The sequence below is a fragment of the Neolamprologus brichardi genome, chromosome 8 (assembly GCF_056152115.1).
Source record: "Neolamprologus brichardi isolate AB-2024 chromosome 8, ASM5615211v1, whole genome shotgun sequence".
Classification (NCBI taxonomy): domain Eukaryota; kingdom Metazoa; phylum Chordata; class Actinopteri; order Cichliformes; family Cichlidae; genus Neolamprologus; species Neolamprologus brichardi.
In genome coordinates this window covers 26,613,180-26,635,000 of record NC_142111.1, presented here as the reverse complement: position 1 = coordinate 26,635,000, position 21,821 = coordinate 26,613,180, and the positions used below count along the sequence as shown (strand labels likewise).

Genomic DNA, 21,821 nt, shown 5'->3' with positions numbered 1-21,821 from the left:
GTCATTTTATTTGGAGCTTTCACCAATGATCCAAAAGATTGAATGATCCAGATTATAAAGCAGGATGCTGCTGCTCTCTGCCACGTTTGAGCCTGGCAGGACTCTTGGTGTCTTGTAGAATAGAATAGATCTGTATTGTCACTGTTACAAGAACAATGAAACACAGTTTGGCATCTCTTCGTTGGCAGGATGTAGATTTACATTCAGTTTTTGGATAGGAGAGGAAGATAAGATAGACATAAGTTTAAGGGAGTGTGTGTAACACAATAGCGTAACACAGGCACAAAAAGATATGTGCAAGTTATACATACAAAGGAGTACATACGCATACACACATACCTATATACACAAACATATACACAGATATATACGTACGTTTCAACAGTTAATGTAAATCTATCTCATATACAGGAAACAAAGTGTCGTCCATTCGTCAAATTTCTGTCCCTGGATAAATGAAAATATTCTGAATTTTAGGAAATATTGTCGCAAGTTAGAACGTTTATGGAAGGCTTCCAAGCTCGAGGTTCATGGGATACATCTCAAGGAATCAATTTCCTCACTTAATGACATGATACAAAAATGCCATCACTGAATTTCAAAAAATAACAAAGTGTTGTTTGATACAAGTATGAATGTTGTCTCTCCTGATATTCCTCACGTACCAGTCTATACTAAATCTGATTGTAATGAATTTTTGAACTATTTTGTAAATAAAGTCGCTGCCATCAGGTCTATTATCTCTCCATCATCCTCTCAGTATCACACTGAAAATGTCAAATTTATGTCGTATCTATCTGAGAGATCTTTTACTGTCTGTATGAATCATGTGTTGTCTGAAACATCAGTTCTGCCTTCTGGGGCACCTCAAGGATCTGTTTTAGGTCCGATTATAGTTACAGTATAGTTATAGTAAACTTTATTCAAACAGTGAAGCAGTGCTGCATCAGCTGCTGAGCATTTCTTCCACATCTATTCAGTTTCGTTATATTTCTATATGAAAGAAAAGACATCATGGCCAAGCACGTGGTGACAGTGAGCATGAAAAACCATCAAACAGCAATCAAATACTTTAGCGTACCATTGCTATGGTAACAGCCATGCTTTTGTGGTCCACAGAGGAGGCCGAGTTCATTAAATGATCTGGACCGCAGCCACTCCACCAGTTACCATGGTTACAGTCAGGACGAGAGAGAGATGGAGTTTCTGCGGCTACAAGTCCTGGAGCAGCAACACATCATTGATGACCTGTCCAAGGTACCCATACACCTGATTCAGTTCAGTTTGTATCGCGCCAAATCACATCAGGAGTCGCCTCAAGGCGCTTTATGTTGTAAAAGAAATACCCCACAATAATACAAATAAACCAGAGTAAATCTCAACAATCATATGACCCCCTATGAGCAGCACTTTGGCGAGAGTGGGAAGAAAAAACTCACTTTTAACAGGAAGAAACCTCCAGCAGAACCAGGCTCAGGGAGGGGCGGGGCCATCTGCTGTCAACAGGAAGAAGCCAAAGATTAATTAATTAATAGTAATTAAATGCAGAGAGTTGAATAAAAACATAGTGAGTGAAGAAGAAACACTCAATGCATCATGGGAGTCTCCCAGCAGCCTATTGCAGCATAACTAAGGGAGGATTCAGGGTCACCTGGTCCAGCCCTAACTATATGCTTTAGCAAAAAGGAAAGTTTGAAGCCTAATCTTGAAAGTAGAGATAGTGTCTGTCTCCTGAATCCAAACTGGAAGCTGGTTCCACAGAAGAGGGGCCTGAAAACTGAAGGCTCTGCCTCCCATTCTACTTTTATGTAATCTTGGAACCACAGTACTGACACTGCTGCTACTACACACCACAAACTGATTTCTCCAAAGTACTGGTGCTACTACATATGTATGTATAAGATGATGATGATAGCTTGAGGGTCCTGCGCAGTATGTTAGCTGCTCCCTGGACTGCGCTCTTCTGGACAGAGATCTCGGCTGTTGTTCCCGGGATCTTCTGGAGCCGCTCGCCAGCTGCACCGAGCGCTCTGATTACCACTGTTGCTGTCACCCTCCACCTCTTTAGCTCTTCTCTCAGCTCTTAGTACTTCCCCAGCTTTTCATTTTCCTTCATTATTTCATTATTGCTTAGCTCTACACCTATCACTACGGCTGTCTTCCTCTGCTTGTCCACCACCACTATACCCGGTTGGTTAGCCATCACATGTAAAGCGCTTTGGGGTCCTTAGGGACTAGTGAAGCGCTATACAAATACAGGCCATTTACCATTTATATAAGAGAAAGAGAGAACTTTAACAAATGAAGCCACTACATCACCATCAAAACGATGAAAAAATATTGCCATAAACAGTTTATTTTGTGACACCACGAAACAAACGACAGCGTAAAATGAAACGACAGACGTTTTTATATCGTCATCCGATATATATGTTATATCGAACACAGACTAAACACAGTCTCGATCCTTCTCTCAGGCTGTTGCCACTCTCACTCTAACCCGTCTCACTATTCTCCATCTTTCAGTTTGACAGTCTTCTGTTCAGTGTGCTTAGCTTCGTCTCCCCTGTGGCGTCATGTTCGTTTGTGTCAGCTGTGTTTCCACTTCCCTCATCATCAATCAGTTTTAGTTTCTCCCAGTTTAGGTTTTGTTAGTTCTCTTTCTGTTTGTTATTGCATATTTTTTAATGTGTGTCATCGGCCACAATAGAAACTACACTGCCTACAGGTGTGAATGTGAGTGTTAATGGTTCTCTGTCTCTATGTGTTAGCTACGTGACAGACTGTGGACCTGTCCAGGGTTTATCCTGTCTGTTGCCCTAAGACAGCTGTGATAGACTCCACCCACCCCCCACCCCCGACCCTGAATTGAATAAGTGGAAGAGGGGGATGGATGGACACACATATGTGTTCATTCATAGTTTTGATGCCTTCAGTGAGAAACCACAATGTGAAAAAAACCATTAAATGAGCAACTGTAACTATGTAATACTGTTACTGCTCCTACTAGTACTGCACACACTCACACATTTATACTTGTACTACAGTTCAGTACTTCACTTTAATAAACCTTTGTGTTTACAGGCTCTGGAGACAGCTGGTTATGTGAAGAATGTGATTGTAAGTATTGAAGTGTTAAAACAGTTGTTGTGTGTCCTGTGTGATGGGTTGTGAGCTTTGTATCTAACATGCGTAGAATCAGTGATAACCCTGAGAGTCACATCTTTCTGTTAATAGTGAAACATGCTGCTGTCTGTCTGCAGGAGAGAGACATGTTACTGAGGTACCGCCGTCAGGAATCGGTGAGGAGGAAACGGACCTTCAGAGCCTGCAGGGTGAGGCCAGGCCTGTGCCCCCATATTTCTTTGTTTGTGTGCAGAGAAGTGTATGACGAAGCCAGGTTAATTTAGCGAGTTGTTTACCTATTGAATCTCCATGGAAACCTGGTCAGAAGCAGGTGACCCTCAGTCTTTCATGTGCAGAATGCTTTCAGTGTGATCGATGTTTTGTGTACAGCTTGTTCCTGAAAGCAAATGAAGCCCTGCTGTAAAGCTGAATGTGCATCCCATTATGCAAAGTGAAGTTGGAGCGATGAAGTCATTTTTGGACCTCCGATTTTGGTTTTAAATGTCTGCTTAATGTTGTCGTGAGTAGAAACGACGTGTAGGGGCTGTTTATGGCACATTGAGGAGGATGGAAACCTCAACGTTTACATTTACTGGAAACCAGTACCTACTCCCCACTTGACTTCCACCACCCTCTGGAACACCAACTTGGGGAAATCGGTATCCTGCAACCCTGGGAAAAACATCCCCTCTAAGCCAGAAGGGGAAACAAAGGAACACACATGTGAAGAAAGCTCATAAACATGTGGTTATCCCAGCTGGGCTTTCATCAAATCAACTAAGATGCACAGGAGAGACGGTCAGACACCAACTAGAGAGGATCAGAAGGACAAACAGAACAACTGTCATCCCTCATGTGGCAGGTTTATCTTCTCCAAGCACGACATCCCAGTGTACCCAGCCACACACTCACACACAAACTGGTTCATCCCAAACACAACCTCAACAATGTAGCGTAGCTGTACAGTGTAGGGAGGAGACACCAAACAGCTGCTTTATAAACGCACAACATAGAAGAGCCACCTCCACGGGACGAGACTCAGCTGTACTAAAGGTCAAAGGTCACTGCTGTAAGGATGCAAATGTTCACATGTTGGACAGAGAGGACAGATGGTTTGAAAGAGGAGTGAAAGAAGCATCTATGTCCACTGTGAACGGCTATCTGTGAACAGAGGGCGGGGCTTACGACACCAACTGGCTGCCATCTATAATCCAGTTCTCACATGGGTGAGTTGATCTCAATAGGTCACATGACTCACCTCTGCTAATAGCAGCTACACCTTTGGCTCCTGTGATGAGGGCAATGATCGAATAAGGGACACTCCACTATTTGGTTTTACAGCTGAAGAAGCGTCTTGGATGAAACTTGAAACATCTTCAAGAAACTTAAACGAGTCCAGTCGCTTGTGTTTTTACAAGCTCCTTAAATTAAGTCACCATGGTGACAGACATTCAGTGTTTCCTGAATAATGATTGAAATATTAAAAGGTCACAAACTAAACAGTGTTTACTCATTCAGAGTCTTCTCCTGTCACGGCTCCATCAGTAATTGGCTTTGACCAATCAGGTTACAGCCCAATCAGCTGGTTGGACCAACTGTGGTCAGCTCTTCTGGACCAGAAATCAGATCTCTGATGATCTGTGAAGCATCCTGAACTGGGTGTGATGTCTTGATGGTGTTACGGCACTTTGTTGTGTCTCTGTGTTGCCTGCAGGTCATTGAGACGTTTTATGGCTATGATGAAGAGGCGTCTGTGGATTCTGATGGCTCGTCTTTGTCCTTTCACACTGACAGAACTCCAGATACTGAACCAGACGAGGTATGACACACACTGTTTCCAAAGGTGAGGACATCCAAACGTGTTCTTAAGTCCAGTGGGATGTAAAAGGAAACAGCTGGTAGTTTCTGACTCTTGGAACAGACAGCGCTCAGCCTTTGATGGAGAGCTGACAGAAAGACAAAACCTTCAAAGATCCACCTTTGCTAGATTTTAAATAATAATTCATATAGTAACAACAAAACATCCTTCAGGTCCTTTTTAAGTTGTAACCCGAGAAGCCATAAATTTGATTCAGGTGTGTCGGACCAAGGATGCGTCTAAAAACTCTCGAGGACTGGAGTTGGACCTGATCTATAAACAGTTAACTGCATCAGTCCTAATAGAGTCATTGAATTAAAAGCAGAGCTGATGGAGATGATGACTGAGTTTATTTCTGAAATAGCTTTTAAATCTGAAGTGGCACGATATTAGCCATGTTTGTTATACGTCCAGCAGCGACTTGCAAGTGTCTGATTGGCTGATATGTGTGTAGTTGTGCATGATTGGTTGTGCTATCTGTATTACGTTTCATGATGACAGCAACAATGAGAGCTTGAGACTGTTTCAGTTACTGCTCTGACTCGCTGGTCTGAAGTTGGGGTTTTGTGTGTTTTAGTTATGCGTGCACGAGGAGGCGGAGCTTCGTTACCGTCAGCTGACTCAGGAGTACCAAGCTCTGCAGCGAGCCTATGCTCTGTTAGCGGAGACGAGTGGCGGAAACTACGATGCAGAGAAGGAGATCAAGGTGACCCCGGTGGGGGCACAGAGGGCTGCGTTAGCTGCAATGAAGCAAGGCACTAACAGGTCGACGGTTGTATTCTTTGTGTTTCAGACCAGAGAGCAGCTGCTGAGTGAGATCAGTCGATACCAGAGCAGAGTTTCAGATCTGGAATCAGCGCTGAAGCAGCAAGGACTGGTAACATGCAAAACTGTTGAGTTTCTAAAACGCAGAAAGATTACAGAAGGATAAAACCAAGAGGAGGCAGGTGAAGGAGAATATTATCTGCATTCTGATTGGTTCTAGAATCCTGCAATAAAGGCGTGTGTCTTCAAGCTAATCAAAGAACCAATCAGAGCCATACAGAGGTAGAGTAAACTACATAGTAGAACAGTTGTACTCCATAGAGAGCCAGCAGGAGGCACAGCTGTAACACAGTCTCCACTCACAGTGACGGGCAGGTCGTATCTCCTCCTCGAGCTCTGAACCTCTACTGCACATGCCCAGAGTTACACAACATTACAGCTCCATCAGCTGCCATTTCTGCTGGTGCAAACGGTTGGAGAGGTAGTTCAGGAGAGCACGCCCTGACTTTTCTTTTTCATCTTCTCTCATAAATATGGATAAAGGTGAGAGGATATCTTTGAATGCTTGACCAGATCCATGTTCATCCTGAAGATCTGTTAGACCAGGGGCCAGCAACCTTTCTGATGATGAGTGCCATCTAAAATTTCCTCAGAAGTCAATGTGCATTAGCAATAAATTTAATAACGCTCTATATGAACAGTTACACGCTATATAGAACAACTTTATAGAACGAGAAAAATTTGCATTTCCTGCGAAAATGCTGTGTGGATGCTGTAACACTGAAGCTGTCTGCTGAAAAGTTGCAACAATGGTAATAACTTTGCAAAAGCATAGGAACTTAGCAAAAATGTAATTACTTAGCAGAACTGCAATAACGAAGAGGAAAAATAATACTTGGCAGAAATATTTTAACCTAGAAAAAGTTGCATTTCCTGCGAAAATGCTGTGTGAATGCCGTGTAGGGGAATCTGCTGAAAACAGCTGAAGAAGTAAAACTCTGTGCTGAAAGGAGGTGAAGAAACTGAAAAGAAACGGAATGTCGTGCTGCGGAAGTTTCTGCTGAAAACAGCTGAAGAAACTGGAATTTTTCCCGAAAAGGAATAAAAAACTAATAATTCTGCTGAAAAGGGGCGAAGAAGCTGAAATTTATGTTGATGTTAAGTTTAACTGTTACCTGAAAAAAATGTTGCCATAGGCGGGATTCGAACCCGAGCCTCCCGCTCTCAGAACGGCTGCTCATCTCACTGAGCTAAAGCACAGTTCACCCTGGCAAGCAAAATCAGTGACCACACTGATAATGTGGTCCATTCGTGTCAATGGGACAAAAAAATTTGAATGGCGAAAATCAGATAAAAACTGTGGGACTAGTTAAGTGCCAAAAAACGTACAGAAGCAACTAGAATATAGTGGAATAAAGAACTAGAAAAATTTGCATTTCCTGCGAAAATGCTGTGTGGATGCCTTAACCCTGAAGTTGTCTGCTGAAAAAAGCTGAAAAAGATGAAAAGTTGCAACAATTGTATGGTGGTGAAGAAACTGAAAATTCTGCTGAAAACAGGTGAAGAAGTAGAAATTTTTTGCTGAAAAGTGGGTAAAGACGCTTAAATTTGTGTTGAAAAGAGTTAAAAAAGTTTACTGAAACTGAAATTTTTTTTTTGCCATAAGCGGGATTTGAACCCGGGCCTCCCAGTCTGAGAACGGCTGCTCATCTCACTGAGCTAAAACACACTCAGCCCGGCGAGCAGAAACAAGTGAGCACATTGATAATGTGTTCCATTCATTTCAATGGGCAAAAATATTGTATAAAAAGGTCACAAATCTCTCACATCTCAAACACGCCGTCACTCCTAAAACTTCCCCCTCCCTAAACAACTAAAGGCCATTTTGCCATATCATCTTATCATATCAAAACGCCGTTTTTCCCGTTTCTTCCTGCAGTAAATATAAACAACGACAGTATTCAGAAAGAAAAACAAACATTGCAGATATTTTATCATAACTCTGGTTTTACGTGGCCGATCAACACAATTTGAAAACTGGTGTAAAGTCCACACTTTTCCCATCAGTTGTTCCGTCTGTCCTGCTCACATCTCCAATGGTTGTACACGTTGTTATTAACGTGGCTTCACTCCACATCAGCCGCTTTGGTTAGCTGCGTATATACGAATGTGAATCGCATCATTGGCTGGACTGTGGGATAAGGCGGCATCGTTCCCATACGGGAGCAGCCAGTCACTGACTAACACTGCAAAACAGAATTGTTGAAATTTTAATTTTAATTTCAATTCAGGTTAGTTTTTTTTTTGTGCGCAACGCAGATTTTCTGTGTGCAGAGATGCTAGCAGTTGCAACTGCGCACGTGCGCAGCTTAGAGGGAACATTGGTAACAAGGTAAACAAAAATTAAAAAAATAAACATACAAGTATAAAAGCTAAACAAGGTATAAATAGACTAAGAGTCATGATGAGAAGTTTGCAATCCTGAATAGATAGTTTTAAATATATATCTGAACATATAACAGCAAAACCAGTGAAAAAAACCAGCTGAACACGTGTGATGAGAACAGGTCTGAGAACAGATCACACCATCACAACATTGACAGTTCGCTCTGTCTGTGTCTCAGGACCTGAAGTGGGTGGAGGAGAAGCAGGCGCTGTATCGGAGGAATCAGGAACTGGTGGAGAAGGTGAATGGCATTTGTCAGTCGTGACGTCTCAGTAAATATACACACAAATTCTTCCTAATCAAAAAGAACAACTTGCATTTGGTATATTTGGTATTTGGCTGAGAATAGACTTAATGTAACAACGGATGGTTTGCAGGTCAGGCAGATGGAAGGTGAAGAGCTGCGACTGAGAATCGACATCCAGGATGCCAAAGACCAGAACGAGCTGCTGGAGTTCAGGATCCTGGAGTTAGAGGTGAAAATGTCACAGATGCCAGTAACAGCGTCTCCAACTTCCAGACGTTCACCTGTGATTTCTGTTTGCTGTTCAGGAGAGGGAGCGGCGCTCACCCGCCATCAACTTCCAACAGCTCCATTTCCCAGAAGGCCTCAGTCCTCTACAGGTTTACTGTGAGGCAGAGGGAGTCACTGTGAGTACATCCGTCAGTACACCTGAGCGCACCTGTAAATCTCTCTGAGGGCTGCCAGCATATCCAGGCTTTCACTGTGTTAGCTGGCTGAACTAAGCCACACTCTCACTGTTAAACTGGGCCTGAAAGGTGTGTTTGATTTGTCCTTTCATTCTCAGCTGAGCTCCTTTTGCTCCACTGAGAGGAGTTATTAGAGGAATGCTGACAGATCTATAAAAACGATGACAGCAGCGCTGCAGGAGATTATTGAATTTGTGATCATCAAGCAGCAGTGATATAAATCTATAATAGCCATCCATTTTCTTTAGTTTATCCAATTCAGTGTTGTGGGGGGACTGCAGCACATCCTAGCTGTCACAGGGCGATGGGCGGGGCACACCTGGACAGGTCACAGGTTTGTCATTGGGTTAATACAGAGACAGACAACCATTCACACCTTTTTATTTCTAGGGTTCACGCTGCATCTGTGAACCCTTCGGCGCTGAAGTTTGGTCAGTGTTCAGTCACAGACGTAGAAATTAGTCCGTCACAGACTCAAGGGTCAAACCGCCTCCAAACACAAGTGGTCGCATTCACATCAGAGGCCGGGAGAGTCGCAGCAGCAGATCTGGATTAAGAAAAGCTCAGGTTGGAGTTTAGAACAAACCTGTGATGCAAGATAACTAAAAATCATCCTCAACATGTCGATCCTGTTTGTGCTGATTACCCCAGAACACACCTTCAACCTGTTTCTTGGTGCACTGAAGTAGTGTCCCATCTGAAGCCTCGACGTAATAAGTCTTTGACACCATTGGACCTACTGTCCGATTATTAACACCATGCCGTGTACTGGATCAATCCCGGCGCCGTTGCTCGGTCAGGCCCCTTCCAGGGGTGGGGGGCTCAGTCCCCTCTTTGGTTGGCGGCTGCTGGCAGAGCCTGTGACGAAGGCTACGTTCACTCTGCAGGTCTTGATGCTCAATTCCGATTTTTTGATCAAATCCGATTTTTTTGTCTGCTCGTTCACACTACAAATAAAATGCGACAGCAAACGCGCTCTAGTGTGAACGCTCAAAGAAGACGTCACACACAACGCGCTCTGTTTAGACCCAGAGCAACAGTATTGTTTGACTGATGGACCTTAATATAAAGACTTCGGACTTTACGTTTCCCAATTTTTGCTTTAAGTTATTTTGTTATTTACATAATAATGTAAATAACCTAAAAGGTTATTTATTTTTTTAAATGATTTTTTATCCTATTTTAAAAGGATAGTTGCAGATTTCTGTCAGAATCTGCAGATTATACAGAACAAATAAAATGTTCACGTTTCTCCAACGTTGTCTTCCCAACAGTTTCACTGGATGGCCAGGAAGCGTTCACGATGTCTTCTCCGGCGCTGATAATTGGCGTCTGTCTTGTGTCGGTGACGTAAAAGACGGATTTAATGCGACTTGACCATCAAACAGCAGCTTTCTAAAACATCAGATTTGTATCGGATTCAGAACCACATACGAAAGTGACCCAGATCAGATTTGAAAATATTGGATTTGTGCCGTTCACACTGTCACACCATGATGGGATATGGGTCGCATAGGGTCAAAAAAAAAAAAAATCTGATTTGATGCGCTTTCGCCTGCAGTGTGAACGTAGCCTATGTCTCCACAATGGTGATGTGCGCAGCTGCTCCTCCGGTGCTCTGGGGGGCCTCTGGATGTCTGGGGCCTGCTTCATGGCTCGCAACACCTGCTGTTACAAACAAACAAGCTTCGTCTGTAATAGCCGAGCCGCGGGGGTCTAGCCAGGACCTTTAGTGGATACTGGGTGGGAATCGAACTTGCACCTCCCACTCCAAAGTGGGATGTGTAGTCTTACCACTACACTATCCAGCTGCACTTACATGGAGAAACCTTATGAATACAAGTGCGCTTGCACACACAGGTGTCCACACCTGAGTACCTGTTTGTCCACACCTGTGTTCACAGACACACACTATCTTCCTCGGCTGCTGCCTCCATGCGTTGTCGTTGCGTGCCGCTCCGCTCAGTTTTTATTATTTACTGTTAGTTCTGTTGCTGTGGTCTCTCTACTGTGTCGTTCTCTTTTTGCTTGTTTTCTTTTTTTGCCAGCAGCTGATTTTTAGTGTCTTTTCTCTCTGTCGCTCTTCCCCTCTGTTTTTCTTCCCCTCTGTTTTTCTTCCCCTCTGTTTTTCTTCCCCTCTGTTTTTCTTCCCCTCTGTTTTTCTTTCCCTTTTTTGGAAGGTCGCTTGTCTTTGTCTTTCCCTTTCCTACCCACGGGTCCTGTCTGTTCCAATTGTAATAACTTAAAATAATAAATAATTAATAAAGATCAATCAAGTGGATGATTAATGATCCACTTGGAAACATAAATCAGGTGGGCATCACCAAATTTCCCCTTGTGGGACAATTAAAGGATTATTCTATTCGATTTCTCTTGGCCTTCAAACTATAATTCATGTTGCTAGAGTGCAAACAAAAACAATTCTCTAAACTCCTTTCACGTCCAAAGTCCTGGAGAAAATTGTCTGTGTTCAGCGCCAGGCTCAAAGCGCTACACAGCTCTGAAACTATGCCTTTAAAAGTTTTTAATGATCTTTTATTAATGCCATTTAAGTGCTTTCAGACCTGAGCATTGCATTTGATAAAGTGGGTCATGGTGTTGTAGTGTCCAGTGTGTGTATTAAGGGACCTGATTGGTTTAGATTCTATTTAAGCAGCAGCGTGTTTCCTGTCAGGTTCATCCATCCCCTTACATGTGGAGTCCCTCAAGGATCCACCCTTGGCCCATTTTCTCCTTTCACAGGCTCCCATTAGGCTCTATTTTCAGAAAATATGGATTCTCTCACAAATCTACTTTCCTCTTAAAAAGAATTCTACAGACTTTAAAAGTTTTGCGTGACTGTCTTGATGATATTAAATCATAGCTGGCTTTAAATGTTTTGAATGTGAACAATCAAAAAACAGATTGTCCTATGTGGACCTTCTGACCCTCGTTCTTCTCTTAAGGGTGACCTTGACCCTCGTTGACCCTCTGGAAAAAGCAGAACTGCCTTTGCAAAAATCTGGCAATGATATTTGATGACAGGTTCATATTGAGAAACTGCTGTTGACGGCTTCGAGAGAGTAGCTAATGCGAGTAATTGATCCAGACCTGGTAGCAGCTCTGCTCTCTCATCTTCAGCTCCTCTCTCGCGTGTTTACGCTCTTGACAGGCAGGCGTAAACGCCACCGTATGTCCCCGCTCTAGGCTTGTTTACGTTCTGGCTTCCAGCACGTTATAGAATTGATTTTAAGATGTTATTGCTTGTTTTTAAGTCTCTAAGTGGATAAGCTTCGCCGTACCTCTCTGATCTTTATCTCATGCTATAAACTGAAGGTCAGCTGATAGGTAGGGCCTTTGCGATTGCTGTGTGTAAACTTTGGAACAGTTTGCTTCTTCAAATTAGGGTCTCTCCAACACTCGACGTCTTCAAAATCCATCTGAAGACTAGGGGTGGGGGAAAAAATGGATACTGTGTAGCATGGTGATATTTTGTTTGCTAATAATGTATGGATACAGGGACAGCAGAAATCGATATTTTGTTACAAAAAGGTTTTTGTGCTCTGACTTCAGAGCATGTTGATCCTTTTTCTGAGCAAGAATCCTGACATTCCTTCACTGTCCAAATGTGTTTAACTTGTTTTTGGCAGCAATAAACATGACAGTTTACTTATTTTAATTTAAGACATGTTTTATTTTAATTAAGTTTAAAACTTTTTTATTTAATGTAAAATTATATTTTGTTTTAATTTACTTTCAAATTCTTCAGTTGCTGAAGGGGCTGCATAGTTTTCATAAACTGCATAGTTCAGAATAGCTATAATTGTACCAGATGGTTGATTCAGTTAAGTTGGACTAGACTGTAATACAAACCGTTCAGTTTGTCAACAATCAAACTGAAATGAGAGAAAGACTGAGTGTGAGACTTTGATATTAGAGAAAATGAATATTGATAAAGTTTACCTTTATGTACAGAATCTGAATATCGCAAAATATTTTTAAAAATTGCAATAATATCGTATCGTGCATTAAGTATTGTGATAATATCGTATCGTGGGATGTATGGTGATTCCCACCTCTACTGAAGACACATCCTTACTCTCTAGCTTTTTATTGTGACTGAGTTGTGTTGCTTTTGTGTCTTGTCGTCTATTTGTGTGTGTTTATTGTTTCACTGTGTAATGGTTGTTTTTGTGATTTGCCCATCAGGACATCGTGATGAGTGAGCTGATGAAGAAGCTGGACATTCTGGGAGATAACGCCGTAAGTGTATGTTGAATTTATTTTGTACATGTATGTGTCACTGAAACATGTGATGCATGTGACCTGTTTGTGGCGTCACGTGTGTTGAATGTGTGCATTTTGTAAACATGCTGTTTAGCAACCGTGGTGACACGTTTCCTGTTTCATTAGTGAATAAATCTGAGTTTGTGTCGGGACAACAATCATTTCCATGTTGAGCGTGTTGTTTATATATTGCTGACATGTTGTTTTCTGTAGAATCTGTCCAATGAAGAGCAGGTGGTGGTGATACATGCCCGGACGGTGCTCACTCTAGCAGAAAAGGTGAGCGTCCCACCTGCTGAGGTTTCTGCTCTCTGACAGGATGCAGATAAAGTTTCTTATTCTTTGCACCTCTCAGAGTTATTGGCACAGGGAAAAGCAGGTTCGCATAGTGAGATTGAGGACGTGGAATAACTGACGGCTCATCAAAGTTTACATAAGATCAGTCTGATCTCGTAAAGTTGCTCTCGGCAGGTTTCAGGTGAACAGTCAGGCAGCTCATCGCTATCGTTTCACAAAGCTGTTTGCTCTCTGTGAGGTAACAAATGTGTGCACATGCAAAAATACCATGTGATTCATGAAACAGGAACACCAGCTAAGTTGGCTCTTACCATCATGTGTTTGTTAATGGACTAGAATAAATTCAAACAACAGGTACTTTGCATGTCTGCAGGACAGAAAAACAGAAAAGTCTCAGAAACATTTAAAAACAAGTCTTTAGGTGAGATTTAAAGATGCTGAGTGTTGATGAGGTTCCCAGATTCTCCAGCATCTGTGGGTTAACCCTTTAAGACCTGCCATAGAACCAAGTCCGCCAGAGCTTATATTATATGTTTACATGCTGTGGAGCCATTTTTGGGAGCATTTCAAGTTGCTATACATCAATACAACCATTATAGCCCAAATTTTAATAATATGTCTGCATTAAGTGCATAGTAATTACATAAATTGCAAAAAAGTGCAATAAACTACAAAAAAATTGAAAATCGTTTGTTTTTTAACATATATTTCTAGTTAGAGAAATTTAAGAGGCTTATCCCTCAAAACTGTAAATACAAAAAAGTTGCACAAAATAGTTTCCCACCACAGGAAATTTATTTTGAGTGTCTTCATAGTTTTATTTTTGAAATACACCAATTTTTATACACTGCAGGAAAAACGAAAATAAATATTATAATGCAAATTTGCAAAAAAGCAGCATCTGCATCAAAATAAACTATTTCCAGCAGTGCAATATGAGTCCTAAGCATCCCAGAAACGACACAGAAAGTCATGAAGTCAAACATAACTTTTAGCTTTATGTGGAAGGAAACTGTGATCGAGGACAAGCTGATGGCATAAGATGTAAGTACAACTCCTCCGGTTTCATATGCAAAAAAAAATTTTGCGCTAGCTTACGTGGTTGCAGAGCTACCGGGATTTAAAAATAGTTACTCAAAATGGAGCGTGTCCGCTCCGACCGGCTTTAAAGGGTTAATAAAAGCTTTGAAAAGTAGTACTCTGTGTACTCTAGTATCCCGTGACACAGCCCGGTCCTCATCGTTTGTTCATATGCGTCACCTGAGGCTCCTAAACTGTTTGTTTGGGATGAACGAGTTCAGGTGAGAAACAGAGTTCACACAGATTTGTGTGTGAACTCTGTGAATAAAGCTGAACATACACAGAAATTTAAAGATGAACTTGGATTGATGAGGAGGACAGACAGCGCACGATCAATATCTGCTTTACGACCAGCCTGTCTCTGTCTACCTGTCTGCTCACCTGTCTCTCTTTACCCCCTTTCAGTGGCTGGAGTCCATTGAAGTGACAAAATCGTCTCTGCAGCAGAAAATGTTGGACATCGAGAGTGAGAAGGTGAAAGACAAAGTTTATCTGGTCTCTGTTGGGACTTTTTTCTACTTGCTGAAATCATGTGATCTGATCTGTGGTCTGGTCAATACGGAGCCCCGCAGGGGACATGGGAGAAAAAAAATTAAGACGGACTTTTGCGAAATCTCGCAAAACTAACTCGGGATCTCGCAAAACTAACTCGGGATCTCGCAAAACTAACTCGGGATCTGGCAAAACTTTTGCGAGATCTCGTAAAACAAACTCGGGATCTCGCAAAACAAACTCAGGATCTCGCAAAACTAACTCGGGATCTCGCAAAACAAACTCGGGATCTCGCAAAACAAACTCGAGATCGCGTAAAACAAACTCGGGTTCTTGCAAAACAAACTCGAGATTTTGCAAAACAAACTCGGGATCTCGCAAAACAAACTCGGGATCGCGTAAAACAAACTCGGGATCTCGCAAAACAAACTTGGGATCTCGCAAAAGTCCGTCTTAATTTTTTTTTCTCCCATGTCCCCTGCAGGGCTCCGTAGGTCAATGACACTAGATCCATCTGAATTATCAGGCTGAAATAAGTGCTCTGTGGTGAGTCGGTCCAGTAAGAAGAGCGTGGTGATCGCAAGCTGGACAGGAAGCTTTTAGTTTTAACTCTTTCATATGTCGGAGTCTGTTTGTACAGACCTTAGCGGTTTGTAAAGTAGCAGTATCCATGTTGGGAAGTTGTTGTCTGGGGTAAATAAATGTGGTGTCAGTGAAGATGCTGTTGTTTTCTAGGAGCTGTTCAGTAAGCAGAAAGGTTACTTGGATGAAGAGCTGGACTACAGGAAGCAGTCGATGGATCAGGCCCATAAGGTCAGTGAATAGCTGAACCTGTACTGTGGAGAGGTCAACCAAATAACTGAGAGCAAGTCTTTGAGCCTGCTCTGATATCATTGGCCCGTTGATCAGTGGGCTTTGATCAATGGTTGTCAATCTATGGCCATGACAATCTGCATATTAATGACTTCACGGCCCATTGTTCATTCAGTGGTGCTTGTTTCAGTCATTGTGCAAATGTCCTGTTTATAAAGTTGGGGAAACCTGCACAAAACGTTTCTCCCACTGAAAACATCCAAATGAACAGGATCAACATTTTGGGATTTCCTTAGCTGGATGATTGAGCATGCATCAAGACATCATTGACCAACAACAATGACAGCACTAAAATGTTTCTTTGATCCAGAGGATCCTGGAGCTGGAGGCCATGTTGTTTGAGGCTCTGCAGCAGGAAGAGGAATCCAGGATAGAGGGATTAAAGATGGAGGGTCGACTGTCTGAGAGTCTGACAGAGGGAGAGCGAGAGGAGCTGAGGAGAGCCATGGACCAGTGGAAACGAACTGTGATGTGTGAGCTCAGAGAGAGAGATGCCCAAATCCTTCGAGAGCGGATGGAACTACTGCACCTCACCCAACAGGTAAACCACTGAAATGAGCACAGGTACACTATTGTGATTTCTCCTTTGTAGTCTGTAATCAATGATGTTGTGTTTGTCAGAGGAACAAGGAGCTGGAAGAATTTATAGAAGCACAGAAACGACAGATTAAAGAGCTGGAAGAGAAGGTAAAGACAAATAAACAGAAACATGTATGTGAAAAACTGCTTCCTTTGGCATCGACAGATTCTGCACTGCTTTCTTCTTCTTTCAGTTCCTTTTCCTGTTTCTCTTCTTCTCTTTGGCCTTCATCCTATGGTCCTAACAGCAGCAGGTTGGTCACACTTTCCCAGGTGTGCAGAGTTTACCTGTTGGGTCTCAGTGTAGTAAAATGTTTGCTCTGCTTTAGTGTGTGCAGACCACCACAGTCCAGCAGCTGAGTGGCCAGGTCAGCTCAGTCTGGATCAGACCAGGAGGACCTGAAAGGATTCCTGGAACCAGCAGCTCACCAACCGAGTGTCTATGGGTTCTCTGTTGCCAGCCAATCAGAGCAGAGCCCAGCTGTCAGCTGGCTCTCATTCGTTCCTAGAATGCCACTGTGCTGTCTCACAATGACTGATGGCTTCGTTTCAGCTCGCTGATGTTCAGCTAAGTAAAAGAGTCTGGCCCCAACTGGTGTTGGACTCTTACTAGCTAAACTAGGTGACACCCTATATGATCAGCTTAGGTCGCTGATTTTGAAGTTGTCAGATGGGGTTGGTTCAGTAACCTGTGACAGAGCTGAACCTGAGCTCAGCAGAGTTAGGCTGAAGAGCAAAGTCTCTATAAGAACTAGACATAAAAACATCAGAAACCAGCCTGACAGAAGTTTAGTTCAATAATTCTTTGTTCTGATTGGCTGTTCCACCTGAAGAGCAGACGGTGAATTTAGCTCCTCCCGCTTTATTCACAGAGCTAAGGTCACACCTGGTTTGTCTGCAACAGAAGAAGGACCTCCACAATGTCAGGAGGTCTGTTAGGAGATAAGAGTGAAGTGAAGTGGTCCAGGTAAACCAGGTTCAGGAGGTCCAGATAGACCCGGTTCAGGAGGTCCAGATAGACCAGGTTCTTGAGGTCCAAATAAACCAGGTTCATGAGGTCCAGATAGACCAGATTTACCGGGTCCACATAAACCAGGTTCATGAGGTCCAGATAAACCAGGTTCAGGAGGTCCAGATAAACCAGGTTCATGAGGTTCAGATAGACCAGGTTCATGAGGTCCAGATAAACCAGGTTCAGGAGGTCCAGATAAACCAGGTTCATGAGGTCCAGATAGACCAGGTTCATGAGGTCCAAATAAACCAGGTTCATGAGGTTCAGATAGACCAGATTTACCGGGTCCACATAAACCAGGTTCATGAGGTCCAGATAAACCAGGTTCAGGAGGTCCAGATAAACCAGGTTCATGAGGTTCAGATAGACCAGGTTCATGAGGTCCAGATAAACCAGGTTCAGGAGGTCCAGATAGACCAGGTTCAGGAGGTCCAGATAAACCAGGTTCATGAGGTCCAGATAAACCAGGTTCAGGAGGTCCAAATAAACCAGGTTCAGGAGGTCCAGATAGACCAGGTTCATGAGGTCCAAATAAACCAGGTTCAGGAGGTCCAGATAGACCAGGTTCAGGAGGTCCAGATAGACCAGGTATACCAGGTCCACACAAACCAGGTTCAGGAGGTCCAGATAGACCAGGTATACCAGGTCCACACAAACCAGGTTCAGGAGGTCCAGATAGACCAGGTATACCAGGTCCACACAAACCAGGTTCACTGGCTTCCGGTTAAATACCGCATCAATTTCAAGATACTTTTGTACACATTCAAGGCTACCCATCATCTCTCACCTTCATACCTCTCTGACCTGGTTCAAATCACCATTCCTTCTCCGTATCTCAGATCCTCCTTCTCTCTTTCTCTTTCCATCCCTTCCCCCCGGCTAGGCACCGTGGGGCGCAGGGCTTTCTGTTGCTCTGCCCCCCGTCTTTGGAACTCCCTTCCTCTTGAGATAAGAAACATCACTTCCCTCCCTCTATATAAGTCCAGACTCAAAACTCACATATTCACATTAGCCTATTCCACATAAATCTTTCCATCCTGCTACTTTAATTTATTTGATCTATTTGCTCAACGTTTTATCATTATTATTTTGTAAATTGTTATGTTTGTTGTTGTTATTGCTTGTGTACAGTGTCCTTGAGTGTTTTGAAAGGCGCTTTCTTAAATAAAATGTATTCATTCATTCATTCATTATTCATGAGGCCCAGATAGACCAGGTTAACCAAGTCCACACAAACCAGGTTCATGAGGCCCAGATAAATCAGGATCAGGAGGTCAAGATACACCAGGTTCAGGAGGTCCAGACAAACCAGGTTCATGAGGTCCAGATAAACCAGGTTCATGAGGTCCAGATAAACCAGGTTCACCAGGTCCACACAAACCAGGTTCATGAGGTTCAGATAAACATGAGGTCCGACAAACCAGGTTCAGGAGGTCGAGATAAATCCGGTTCAGGAGGTCCAGATAGACCAGGTTCACCGGGTCCAGACAAACTAGGTTCATGAGGTCCAGGCACACAAGGCAAACTAGGTTCATGAGGTCCAGGCACACAAGGCAAACTAGGTTCAGGAGGTCTAGATTAACCAGTCTCACCGGGTCCAAACAAGCCAGGTTCATAAGGTGCAGGCAAACCAGGTTCATGAGGTCCAGATAAATCAGGTTCAGGAGGTCAAGATAGACCAGGTTTACCGGGTCCAGACAAACCACGTTCATGAGGTCCAGAGAAACCAGGTTCACCAGGTCCAGACAAACAAGGTTCAGACTGTGTTTAATTTGATGGAGAGAAGCACAGCAGTAGTCTCTGATCTTGAGGTGCTAGATATCCTGGATTTAGGTCCTGGGAATGACTCCCAATATGTTTCTGTTCCATGTCTAAATAATGTCACAGAACTAAAACTAAACTATATCACAATATATAATATATGATTGATTAGTATTACATGAAATGATGCACCTTTTCACTTTACACTGAAGTTACCTGATATTGTTAAATAAAAAGTTTAATTATAAAAAAGCTAAAGACTTTGTATTTTGGTTAATACCTACATTACATTAATATTTTTAAAGCTTTTGTTTCTTTTGGGTTTCTGCCAGCAACCGTATTTGACTTCAAGTTCTGCACTTTGTCTTTTTGACCATTTACCATTTCTCTGAGTTATCCTCAGTGTTCAAATGAAGCAGGATCAGAATCTGTTGTTTTAAAAGTTGCATCCTGCTGTTGTACTTTTATTATTCCAGATGATATTTTTCTATCCCTGCTGTGAGTCTAAACACTGAACATCTGAAGAGTTGGCGATTAAAAATGGAAACCGAACAAGGAGCAGTCTGTGTTTTGTTGCTTATGTCGGATTATTGAGTCCAAGTGCATTTTCACCAGAATAATCCAATCCAAACAGTTCAGCATCATTCAAAGACCAGTAATTCACAACAACAGTCAACTAAATATACTTTAATAAGGTAAAGACGACACAAAATTAGTCAGAGCACCTATATAAGCATCAATGGTGACAGTGGGAAGAAAAAACTAGAATAGAATAGAATGTCTTTATTTATCTTTCCAAGATTTTGGCCATGAAAGGAAGTTTAGAGATTGGCCTATAGCTTGAAAGAACATTTGGATCAAGGTTACTTTCTTGATAACAGGTTGCACAACAGCATGTTTGAAGGCAGACAGAACGCAGCCTGATAACAGTGAGGAGTTCATTAGGAGTAGGATACAGGTCCAATGATGTTCAGAGCATCCTTAATAATACGGGAAGGAAGAGTGATGTGGCAGGAGTTAGAACTTTTCAATGAATTTATTATTTCCTTAAGAGTCATGAGAGACACAGGCTCAAACTGTTGAAAGACTGTTGAGCATTCAGAATTTAGATTTTGGTTTGCTGCTGATAGATTTGTGGCCCTTAGTGCTGAGATTTTATCTGTAAAATAATTTAGGAATTTTTCACAGAGAGCTGGGGAGGCCTCCGTCAAAGTGGCAGAGGAAGGGTTAATCACTGAATTGGGGTTTGTGGCTATTAGTTGCAATGATTTCCGACAGGAAAGAAGCTTTTGTGACTTTAACAGCCTTCTGATATTTCAAACGGCAGTTCTGCAAAATGTCCAAGGAAATCTGGAGTTTGTCTTTTTTCCATCTCCTTTCGCCTCGGCGGCATTCACGTCTGAGATTGTGGGTGGATTCATTCAGCCAGGGTTGGCGATTAGGTTTAAAGCGTTTGGTCTTTAAGGGAGCCACAGTGTCCAAGATAGTAGTATATATAGATATAAAGGAGTTAGTGAGTTCATTCACTGGTGTAGTTGTCTTACAATTATCATCATAAAATGCAGAGTTAGTCAAGGCTGTGGAAAAATGAACGATTGCTTCAGGATTAATATTGCATACTTTGTACAGGAAGTCCTCACAGTTCAACTCCACATTACATATTTCAACATTAAACATAACCGGGAAGTGGTCCGAAATTTCAGCATTGCTGATATCCATAATGCAAATGTCCAAGCCTTATGACAGTACGAGATCAAGTGTGTGGCCTTTAATGTGCGTTGGTTTGCTTACTCACTCTGAGTGAGATAAAAAGGGTCAACGAGAGCCAGAAAATCCTTGACCAGCGGGTCTGATTCACAACAAACATGAATGTTAAAATCACTGGTAATAAAAATATAGTCGTAACTTAAAAAAAGATCGGCGAACTCACAAACAAAATGACATTTTGGCGGTCGGTACACAACAGCACAGAGGATCGAGGGGGCAAAGTTTAAGTCCAGTAGCTGCACTTCGAAGCTGGAGGGCAAAGCAGGAGGCAAAAGCCGTGCTCAGAATTTGTTTTTAAAAACTGAGGCTAGCCCTCCACCATTGCAGTGGAAGAAGTTCCGAAAGGGAAAAGGACTCACCTGGACGAATCCAGGTCTCCGTCAGAAATAAGAAGCCCCTGTGACCTGGTGTTTAGCACAGCCATCTGGATTGTGGTCTTATTGTTTCTTGGAGGACGCCCCGGCAGGCGTAGATTGCTGTGGTTCACGCCACCTCCACGGGCCCGCATCCAGCTCCAAGCAGGTAGAAAGTCAACCGGTAAGTCCGAGTGGGCATCCTGTCCGACATGGCGGGCGATGGCAAAACAGTCTGAAAGTAGACTGATCCCGGGAGGAAGGTAGGGGGCGTAAGATATCCGAGATGTCGGAGTAGTTAATCACTTCGTGTGGTTTTAAGTAGAGAGGTTGAAGAGTCTGGTGAAGATGAGGGTGAGCTGGTGGGCACACGGTCTTAAAACCTTGCCAGGTACCTTGTCTGGACCAGCCTTCCTGGGGTTCACTGCTAGGAGC

General features: G+C 42.8%; 1 protein-coding gene across 4 annotated transcripts in view; it reads left to right on the top strand.

Moving 5' to 3' along the window:
* Positions 1-17,448, top strand: part of jakmip3 (Janus kinase and microtubule interacting protein 3) — a 32,756-nt gene extending 15,308 nt beyond the window's left edge. For 3 of the 4 annotated variants that reach the window (XM_087844991.1, XM_087844989.1, XM_087844987.1), the window contains 17 exons: positions 1,120-1,257; positions 3,085-3,120; positions 3,264-3,335; positions 4,841-4,945; positions 5,562-5,690; positions 5,778-5,861; positions 8,374-8,436; positions 8,573-8,671; positions 8,748-8,846; positions 13,095-13,154; positions 13,386-13,451; positions 14,955-15,023; positions 15,777-15,854; positions 16,225-16,455; positions 16,536-16,601; positions 16,688-16,747; positions 16,823-17,448. In XM_087844991.1, coding sequence (XP_087701117.1) covers positions 1,120-1,257; positions 3,085-3,120; positions 3,264-3,335; positions 4,841-4,945; positions 5,562-5,690; positions 5,778-5,861; positions 8,374-8,436; positions 8,573-8,671; positions 8,748-8,846; positions 13,095-13,154; positions 13,386-13,451; positions 14,955-15,023; positions 15,777-15,854; positions 16,225-16,455; positions 16,536-16,601; positions 16,688-16,738 — 1,446 coding nt within the window. In that variant the 3' untranslated portion in view covers positions 16,739-16,747; positions 16,823-17,448. The remainder of the gene's footprint in view (positions 1-1,119; positions 1,258-3,084; positions 3,121-3,263; positions 3,336-4,840; positions 4,946-5,561; positions 5,691-5,777; positions 5,862-8,373; positions 8,437-8,572; positions 8,672-8,747; positions 8,847-13,094; positions 13,155-13,385; positions 13,452-14,954; positions 15,024-15,776; positions 15,855-16,224; positions 16,456-16,535; positions 16,602-16,687; positions 16,748-16,822) is intronic. The other variant, XM_087844988.1, reaches the window with a different exon arrangement.
* The last annotated feature ends 4,373 nt before the right edge of the window (positions 17,449-21,821 follow it).